The following is a 10,682-nucleotide window of genomic DNA, read 5'->3' as shown; positions in this document are numbered from 1 at the left end:
TATCCCCTCTCACACCTCTCCTATTCCCTCTGAGCGGCAATGGTGGGCACTGTCTCGTTTGCCGACTCTTGGCCATCTGATTTTTAAACACAGCATCTCGGAAGTCATAATAGGCTGCACAATTACTAAGCACATGCAATTAAACGCTGAACACTACAAATTTAATATATTTTTCGTTAACAAGTATTTTCTTGAGCAGACACTGCTTTTGGTAAGTTATCTCCACGAATGTAATTGTGGATGCATCATCTTTCTCTAAGTGGCAAGATGTGATATTTATATCACTTTGCTATCTACTATTTCACTCGCTGTACATCACAATGCAGTGTTCGGCAATAAACCCAAATAACTTACAGGGGTCGGGTGAGCACTGCGACTCAGCCGTCGGTCTCGACATACACTCCTCTCAATGACATCGTCCATCGGGGGAGACTCGTCCCGGTCTCGTCGGCACGCGGGGCCTCTCAGCGTCGCTATCTGTCAGATAGCGGGCCGAGCGGCGAGCGGCACTATCGGCGCGAGCGGCAGCCCATTCCACGCTCGGTTAGCCGGTATTCCCGATCTGCGCGGCCGTGCCGAGCCGATCAGCCGCGCTGTCACGGTCAGACACGGTGGAGACGAGCCACCGGGATCTGCCCGAGAGGAGTTCGTGGGCTCTGCAGACGGGTATCAACCCAGCTGGGCCCACAGCCGCGCCGCGCCCGGTGAGTGGCAGGGCTGTGTGCAGCCAGGCTCGCGCCGCCCCGCCATGTTCTGCCGGTATTTACACATCAATCACTGCACTAAGGCGCCGATCGCGCGCTGCGGCGGCGCCGCGGCGCGGTCGGCCGACGGGAGCGGCCGGCGCCCCTCGGAGGTCGGCCCGCTATAGTGAGGAGGTCTGCTGGGTGTGCTGGCCCGGTCCTCCCATCATCAGACCTCCACCGAACGCCGAGCCGCCGCCGAGCGCGCCGCTGAACGCTCCCGACGCGGCCGTCGGCGCGTTGCACGACTGAAGGTACATGAAGTAGTTGTAGTTCTGCGCGTCGTGCGATGTGGCCGGCGGTCCACCGTGGCCGCGCATCTGACCCCAGTGACCCAGCATCGGACACCGAGTGAGCGCTGGGCCAGGGCGTGCGCGACGGCATGCCTGGCGACCCAGAGCCGCTCTTGGGCGGCATCGGAGAGACCGGTGCTGGTGCAGCGGCGGCGGCGGCTGCGGCAGCGTGCGCCTGGTACGGGTAGTGCGGGTACATGGCCGCGACGGAGGGATATACAGGTGACTGGTGCGGCTTCAGGTCGTAGTGCGTAGCGCCCTGCAGGTGCTGCAGTGTGCCGATCTTGTTCCGGAGGATACGAGAGATGGATGAGACGGAGGGCAGGTTGAACTTGTCACAGATGCCGTCTTGAAGGAGGTGATCGCGAATCTCCCACGCAAACATCCCCGGGTCCTTCTGCTTCAGCTCTTTGATGTAGGCCGTCACCTTGGGGGTGGTGACGCGCGGCTTGCTGCCACCGATGGCTCCTGGCAGGATGCTGCCCGTCTCGTTGTAGCGCGCCAGGATCTTTGAGACGCAGCCGTGGCTGACGCGTAGCTGGCGGGAGATGTCGCACGGACGGATGCCGAGCTGGGCCAGCTCGATGATCCGCAGGCGGATGTGATTCGGCAGCGGCCGGCCGTTGACGAACATGCCGCCCAGCTGGTTCACCTCGCCGTACTGCTGGATGTTCGGGTCTGGAACAAAGAGAGAACGAAACGTCAGCGGGTCTGGCATTAGAAGCCTGGCGGAAGGCAGAGGGGACACGATGTACCAGAAACGGGACAATAATGTGCGCACTCATTCTGGGATTTCCTGTGTTTGAATTACAAGAGCTACATCGTAGAAATCCAGTACACGGCTGCGCAGATTAATGCATGGTTATTTATTCAGGCAACACATGTCTGTTAACTTCCATGTCAGTCCCAGGCAAGGATACCGATCTTGCTGATGAGAGAATTTAGGATATGTATGAGAACATAAGTAAACACAACGGTAGTGCGGTGAAATAAGTTGACGGCCGTCTATAGAATTGAGCATTACGCCTCAAGGTCACAGAAAAATCGCATGTATTGAGCATCTTGTTTTCTCTAAGCACTGCAACTCAAATACACATCAGCAGCGACAGCTATGCTGTTCGATATGTGAAAGAAGTAACAGGGCGGTCGAGCGGCACGCTCCTGTGAAGTAGACGCCACCCGCTGACCGTCTGCCCGTCCGTCCGTCCATCCGTCCGTCCGTCTGTCCATCTGTCCATCGGCCGGCACCGACCGTGCAGGCCGCGTCACTGTCTCACAGCGGGTGCTGACAGGTCGACAGGTCGGTTCGGGCGGGAAGTTTCTACAGTCGGACCGCCCATCTCCGCCACTCTGGTTCGTTGCAGACGATGACAAGAGGTGTCCGACCGGCCGGCGCCCGCCGCGCTGGAGGCGGTCGTCCAAGGAAGGGGTGTGCTTCAAGGCACGTATCACCTATTGTTCTACACTCTACAACTTCCCTGGGCAGACTGTGACCGCTGTGAATGGTCTTTCACCGCTGATGATGGTCTGTGAACGGGTTGTGAACTGTCTGCTGCCGCTTAGGACGATCCGTGGCTACTGTGGCGGCACGATGTGACCACTGTGAAGTGGTCGCTCTATGACCACTTGAGACCAAATGTAGACGCCATGGGTTGTCTTAGCCTGTGGCCACTGTGGGCAGGCGCTGACCGCTTTGAACGACTGCGACCGCCCCTGCCAGACGCCGCGATACCCCGTGCCCAGCCACGACCACGGCGCTCGGCCAGGGCCATATCCGGAGGTCATATCCGGCCGAGTGGCACTTGGAACGCGCCGGTTATGACCGTGCAGAGGCCGGCCGGACCCTCACCGGAGCGGAGGGTCACTGGCGGGTACAGCGCACCGAGGGTGGATAGGGGCCAACACAGCAGCGGGAGCAGGCTTAGCAAAGACCAGCACCAGGGGAAGACAACTCACTAGTGGATGCATTGAATGGCACTGGTAAGTCGTCATCCCCTTGTACTTGACGTAACTCAATAGAAGGACCAATCCCGACCTCACCCAGGAATATGCGTTTTCATTGTTTCATACCGTCCTGCCTGACTCAGCAGTCCTATTGCAAAACCCTTCGGGGGCGGGTCGACTGATGTGCCGCACCACGGCCTGTTTCAAGAACAGACTGCGCCGCCGGGCGGAAGCAGCACAGTCTGTTGCCCATGCATGGCACGTGCATATGTGTACGGGCCGGTGTTTATTTGGACTTCTCCAGCCCGGCAAATACGTAACGGTGTAGTAGGCTGACTCAGACACCGCTGCTGGACAAACCCGGAGTCGTAACCGAGTAATTGTTACCACTTTATTTGTTAGCTGGAGAAATTGCACTGGAAGGTACTGATGTAGCGCAGAGCACCATAGCAGTGCTTTCAGTAAAGCACTGAGAAGTAATGAAAGTCAAAGCCATTTTGCATGCGTAGCACACGAAACAAACCTTTTGAATATTATCTTGATGCTTCGGCTTTTTAGAATAACTTCTGTTGAGCGTAACAAATAATCGTAAAATTTACATGAGACGATAAAGATAGCAGTGCCATTTTATCGAGAGCGTTACATCAATGCAGGCATGGAGTGATATCGATATTTCATCGCACAAAAGTCGAATTGCAACTGTTTTGACGCAAAGCCCGAGCATTGCCATGCCTTCTTCTGCACACCGCAGCAATAACCTTTCATGCTAAGCAGATGTATGCTACCACTGACTAATCGTCATTGACAGATCTAAGGCCGCTTTTCAGTTGTCTCTTGACATCAGCTGTCTTGAACGGGAGAGCTCAATGACCAGTCCACCTCAATGAACTGCTCAATGACCAGTCCAGCTAAGTGCCCCGTTCAATGACTAATACCCGCCTCCCGCTCATAGATACCCTATACGTGTGGTGAGCGGTGACGTGTGCCCTGATATCGGGTGACGCGACGCGCCGGTGCCGGCCACTGCCGCGTCTGTCTGGGGCCGGAGCCGCCGTCTCTGGGCGCTGTTTACCCCGCGGAGACACGGTCCGGCAACTCTCCGTTGTTTATAGCAGCGGTGGCGCACAACCGCTGCCGCTGCCTGCACAGAGATCGAGCTGCACTGCCGGGTCGCGGGCGCCAGCCTGCACTGCGGGGGCTGCACTGCCGGGCTGGGTGTATACCGCCGGACCGCCAGGCGCCAGCGCTGGTCGCGGGCAGACGGCGGGCGCCAAAGCAGTATCTTTGGGAGACGGGAGGCGACGGTGCTGTTACTCGTAATGGTGACCGTGCATTGAGTCAACTTAGTACCTACAGTCTGTCTAGTGTCTGCCCAGCCAAACCCATCCAAACAATATATATGCTGCAATATCGGCACCGACGGAATAAACTGCCGGTCGGGAAAAATAGTTCAACTGCGTAAATCAGAACAAATCAGGTCAGACTGAGATGTCTCACAAATTTTTCATTCCCGATTACTGATGCTGAAGATACGTGCAAATCTCGTCAAACATCACACACGCCAGCACATCAAACACCAGTGACTGCGCCCGCTAAGTATCTTAGCGGTTCGCTGTGTCTGTGCGCGTGCTGCGGTCGGGCGGCGGCGGGGGCGGGGGCGGGGGGCGGTGGCGGGGGCGGGGGCGGGGGCGGCGGTGACCACAAAGGCGGCACGCCGTACCATTCATCGTGCGCTCGCTCTGCGTCCTGTCCGGGCCTGACGCCGGTGGTAAATATTGCAGCGCACCCCGTGATGGACGCGATAGTGGGCGACGGCACCGGCACGGCGCCGCCGACATACTACCGCTGCTAGGGACCTGCTTCTGCTGCTGCCAGAGACCCACAGATGCCACGGGGAGACCCCTACTGCTCGTGGAGACCCAGATTCCCTCTGTAGGGACCCACTTCTGCCAGCATACTTGTAGACCACTCAGAAACTTCTGCCGTTAAAACTCCACTGCTGCAGTTAGTCCGATATCACGCTCCCAGAGATTCACTGCTACAACCCATTGCTGCTGGAGCCCTGTTTTGGTGCGTTCCTCAAATTACCTTTCAGATCTTCCTCAATAAGATTATTATTATTGTTACTTATGGCAGGCCTCGGTAACCTTGTCAGCACCTAGCATGTGCTCGTGCGTATGGTCCGTGTGAATGAGCTTGCCTTATCCGCAACAACCCCCCATAGAGCGGTACGATCTGAACGTTCTCAGCCGTGTCAATGTTCACATGCACGCTCCGTGTGGGCGCCCGAGGGCGGAACGGCTCAGATAGGCTGACATGTGACCGTGAAGAGTCGGCACGAGCGACCGGCCCAAACGCACTCCCGTGCGGCCCACTGCGCGGCTATCACGATCTGTGATTGAAAGTGTCATCAGATATCAAGCATCAAATTGGGTGAGACTGGCTTGTTAGTAATATCTTGCAGACAGATTGCAGCAGCTGGGTCTGGTTAATGTTAAGCCCGCTTAACCAAATATAGAGGCTTTGATGAAAAGCCGACGCTTTCATCACAAGCATGACTTCAAAGATCGCGACGCACAGCCGAGAAACAGCCAACATGCTCGGCGAGCGAGGAGGTCACGTATTCATGCGTTTTTCATCAGAAACATCGAAGGCGGCGGTTTTATTCCACTGCGATTGTTTAAAAGAAGTCGCCATCGAACAACGCACCTTTGTTTGAAGCCAAGCAAGTAAGTGAATAAAACAGCTGTCTCTGATAATGCTCTGTTCTGCACTGGTCCGTTGTCTGATGTCCCGAGTGTCCGTGACCGAGTGTCAGCTGTGTCCGCTGTGTTGATGTGTCCGTTGTGTGTCCGTGTGTTTGAGACTCGGACAGCCCGCCTGTCGGACACCGTGCCGGCTGTGGTCAGAGTAAACAGGCGGCCGGTATTCGGCAGGAATGTGTCGATCGACTGGCGGCGTCCCCTTGACACCGGCACCGAATGCCAGCGGCCGCGGGCCCTCAGCGTTTGTGTACTGTTCACTCGGACACGGCGGCACGTGGGCGTAAACGGGCGGCGGACGGACAGCGCCCGAGCTGCCGACCGGCCAGCGGCTCAGGAGGTCGGAGTGCCGTAGTAGGCGGCCCAGCTGGAGTGTTGTAACGGAGATATCAGGGTAAATCTTTCATAGGGGTTAGCGAATCCATTCGAGAAAAAAAAAGACGCTCGAGAAGACGCTAAGCTTGACGGAGAAGGTGGTCCCTCCAGAGTAGCGCTTGTGTGTCACTGTGTCAGTCGACAGTCGGAAAGCCTTGATAGTTGGTGAAAGGCTGCCATGATGCTGATTGCTGATAGCCTTCTTATAACATAATGCGCAAAAATAACAGACATAACAAACGTCGGGTGATGGGAGGCTCAGCAAATGTGTGAAACCAATCAACTACAAGCATGGATGCCTTGAGGTTACTCAACCCAGACAAGCCTCATAATATACACAGTTAGCCCTGTGTAACACATTAGTCCCCCAAGAGACCCGCTGTATACTGCATATGCAGGCGAACGATTCCGGGTGCGAAGTCACTGGCCGAATGTCGGTCCAGCTGCGATGTTCTGAATGCCCGGGAGAAACCAGTTCCGCGTTACTTTAACATGTGGTGGCTAGGCCCCGAGAGAGCGACCTGTACTTTGGAGCTTTTGGGATGCATGGAGCACCCGGTTGAAATCTCTGTGCAACATGTAGTCCGCAGGGGGTGTGCATAATTTGTTACAAATAAAACTTCACTGTTTCGGATCACATATCTTAAAGTTGTCAGCTTGTAAGCGGTCCTGTGTGTCTGGCAATGTAACGAACGGTGTGGTGTCAAGTGGTCACTCCAATTCAGTGATCACTGGTCATTGCCGTCGTCAGAGGTAAGTAAAATTGGTTAGTGTGACGATCAGTGGTCGCCGTGACAGCCGCGGCCGCCGGCGGCGCCTCTCGGCCGCGTCTGTCTGTTTTGCTGTCGGCTGTCGGCCAGTCGTCATGACCGTTGTGCGGTACCGTCATAAATAAATACACTCTCCAGTCTCCACCGCCGCCGCCGGGTCGCCGCGCCGGGCCGCCCGGCCGCCGCCGTCGGGCAGTCCCCGGGGGACCGGCGGTCGCCGCCCGACAGCCTCCCCTCAGGGGCCGGCCATCAAAGAGACCGCGCCGGCCCGCGGCAGACGGCCGGGCCGCGGCGCCGCCGCCGCCGACCGAGCGAAGAGGCCGTGAGACGCGCCCTGGCCGGAACCCGCGAGATAGTGGCAGCTCGAGAACACGCCGGCAGGGACGGCATGTCAAACCGAACCGAATCGGCACTGCAGAGGGAAATGTGGGACGCCGCGTCGACCGTGCGGACCGGCACATTCCTTAGTGAGAGCGGGTGTCTACTCACGGCGAGTGATGCAAACGGTATGTGATGTAGTGGCGGGAAACAAGTGAGCGAAATGCTGATGAAATGCGCGCATTGCTGGCTTTGCAATTTTTCTGACTGAACTGGCAGGGATACTTTGATAAATAAGGGAGTTTTGCGTAGAAACCGGTGTCTGCCACCACTGAAGTGGTGTGGTTTGGAGGGAGATTAGGAACTGGGGCCTATCGCCACTGGAGGTGGATGGGGGGATGGGAGCCGGGAGGGGCTCTGAGGGGGATGATATAGGGGTCTGACGCCGCTGGGGGTGGGTGGGGGTGGTAGGAGGCGGGGGTGGGGGGACCGGGGGGCCGCCGGGGACGATCCGTCAGAGTCAGCCATTATCGGGGGCGGCGGCTGCCAGCGGCGCCACGGCGTAACGGCCCGGCTGACACGAGCCGGCTGGCCGCGTGACAGACGTGACGGCCGACCTGACCGGCGCCGTGACAGCTCAGTGTGCTGCGTGACGGATGGTCGCCGGCCGTCACCGCAGCCAGTGGCCCCGCGAGCCGGGAACAACGGCTGCGGTCGGCGCGCGACCCGGCCCCGGGATTTATCAGGCTGGTTACATTGTTTTGCGGCAAGCTCCGTGACTGTGTTGTTCCACAAGGAAACAGATTTAGAACGGCCCGCTTGATGGATGAGCACATAAAAGTTCCAACATGAAACATTGTATATTTTTACTTTATTTGCAAGGAATAACTGTCACCAATGAATGTTACCCAGAAAGTTACGTGATATGGATGGAGCTTTGGGCTAAAGCGTTCTCGAATCGCCACGTTCTTCGAGCGTGCATTTCGCCGACCCCACCTCCGCCTCAACCAAAGCGCCGCCGCCGCCCCCGCCGCCGTCGCCGCGGCTGCCTTTGTGCGTTGTCTGCCGTTCAGGCCAGTGATTGGCTCGGGCGCGGCGGCGGCGCCCGAGCTCTGTTGTGATTGGTCGGTGATCGGTGACGACGCGCAGCCGCCAGCGGTGACGCAACTCTCCCCGCGCGGCCATGGCGAGCTCTGAGGCCCCGGCGGCGGTGCGGCCCCGCCGGTGGTGGCGGCGGTGGGGCGGCGGTGGTCGCTGAGAGGTAGCGGGTGACTGGTTTCGCTCGAACAGCCAGCTCAGCGGCCAGCCCGGTGTCCGTCTCTGAGTGTTTTATGGCCGAATCATCACCATATCATGTCCCGTGTGATAAAATGGCAGCGATACACAGTCGATCACGGTGATTTGATCCAGTGGCGTTAGTGCAGACGGTGTCATATTAGAACGGAGCCGCAATGACTTCAAATGGTCCAGGCCAGTTTGAATGTTCTTATAAACAAGATCCGTGTTTGATTTCCAATCGTGTTTCACATGAAAAGTCACTTGATCCTGTTGTGTTTTTGGGCTACATATGTATGGTGACTTATCATATGCGTAAAATCATCTGCATCATATCCATTTGAGGATTTCAAGTTCCTGGCCACAGATGTAGAGCCATCGTCTCACTGCGTTGAATGCGTAATAGGTTTTCTTATTTTTGGTATACAAATTGAGAGCATCTCATTGTCTTCAGGCTGGAGTCTTGGCTGTCACATGTCAGTTACTCGGAAATCACGCGATGCAATGTTCTACAGTCAGTCCACACCTAGGGTTGATTCAATCATTGACATAATTTAGTCAAGTTGGACAATAACAGGCAAAAGTAACTGCCTCCAGTAAATTTATGAATTTATGAATATTCCGGTCAAACTGTTATCCGTAAGCAGCGTTATTTTCCAATCACAAAAGGCTGCGCAGTGACGCATGATAAGCAGACACATTGAAGACGACACCTAAGAACGCTGTCTCTACTAAAAACCTAGCCCCCTTTTACCCACTACCCAAGCTAAGCAGAGCCAATACCACCATATCAACAATGAGACTGAAACCATTTCAGGCGCGGCTTGTTTCACCATCCGACGATTCATCAACGCTCAGTGCCTCTACCCACTAAAAAGACTGATTCACTCGTCTGAAATGGGTTACCCATGTTCCCTCATGATGAATGGACGTCCCGGATCCAGCCATGCAGCTCTGGGTCACTTTTTCAGGGTAATAATTAGGCAGTCAACAGAAGGGAACATCATATTGCTCCCACTCTCTCGTCTCAGATGCCGTCAAATGGCCACAAGAAGTGACATTCTCGCTGTCATTACGACACTCGGGAGTATTGCTCGAAATAAAAATTTCAAGGAGATCTTATTATGTTTAAATCCTCATTAACTATTCATACGAGCATGAACTTCACAGTTCACACGTAGTAATCCATAATTGCAAAGTAGCTCTTTCCACGCTCGCCCACAAATTTCTCCATTTGCTCGGTGATTTCTTACTTTTAGGAGAGCTAACATATCACGTAATAACTCCGCGGTAGTCACAAGCAAAATGCCAATTCACATCACGCCTCTTTCCGCTGCAGTATGCATATCCTCGCTGTAAAAGGCCGTCGCTCAGTCTCAGTCGGCAGGCTGGCCGGCGCCGTCCACCTGGCGAGTGTGCGCCGCAGTGGGTAGGCAACCCGCATCACAGGCAGGTATTGCGGCACAGCCTACCCGGCGATCGGCAGGCGGCGGCTGATACGACGCGATAAGCGCCGCGCCGCTGCACCACCAGTACCGCGCTGACAGAATGACTCGCCCCGCACCCGAAACACTGGTGGAACCGGGAGAGTTAGGAAGAGAGGGACAATGGGGACATTTTTCATGCTACCTACATCGTTCGAAATTGCTTGTCTTCAGGCTTGTCGTTCTCTCTGGGCTGGCTTATAAAGAAAACTTAGCTGTTATAAGAACAAATTTGAAATTGGTATAGTGCACAGCAGCAAAAATGAAAACAACATATGTTTGATTTTTACTGGAAACATTTTTAGAGGGGTGTAGTGAACCATCCCGCAGTTTCCAACTCACCCTTATGGATCCGCCAATGGTTCCAAACCTCAACTTATGTAGTTGTTATTTCGATTTGCAGCTTCTCCAATGGGGTAAAGAAGTGAATTGACGCTTATACGAGCATTCCAATTATTTCAATGCTGCAATGTTGGCATGGGATGGTAAAAGAGTATATAAAATGCTGAATATAAACATGTCTTGCGCAACAACATGGGTGCAATTGCTTACTGGCGTCAGCGCGAGCTCGTGATGTCCGGACAATCCTAACATCACTGATAGGTGCTCGGCGCGGCTGGAGAGCGGCGCTCCCTCCGACTCCGGAGTGACAGCCCCTCCCCTCCCCTCGCCGACCGGGCCGTCGACGCCGACAGTTTGACTGACGGCGGCAAATCGG

The 10,682-nt window shown here is 55.6% G+C and overlaps 1 protein-coding gene across 1 annotated transcript; it reads right to left on the bottom strand.

Moving 5' to 3' along the window:
* Positions 1 to 544: 544 nt before the first annotated feature.
* Positions 545 to 1,714, bottom strand: LOC122364339 (paired box protein Pax-1-like; the record flags this gene model as incomplete). The annotated part of the gene is made up of 2 exons (XM_043334621.1): positions 545 to 632; positions 1,069 to 1,714. Coding segments are annotated over 2 exons (734 nt in total), but the record flags the coding sequence as incomplete, so codon positions are not given.
* Between the last annotated feature and the right edge of the window lie 8,968 nt (positions 1,715 to 10,682).

Source organism: Amphibalanus amphitrite, unplaced genomic scaffold, assembly GCF_019059575.1.
Source record: "Amphibalanus amphitrite isolate SeventyFive unplaced genomic scaffold, NRLGWU_Aamphi_draft 000669F_arrow, whole genome shotgun sequence".
NCBI classification, from domain to species: domain Eukaryota; kingdom Metazoa; phylum Arthropoda; class Thecostraca; order Balanomorpha; family Balanidae; genus Amphibalanus; species Amphibalanus amphitrite.
This window is presented reverse-complemented; position numbering and strand designations above follow the sequence as displayed.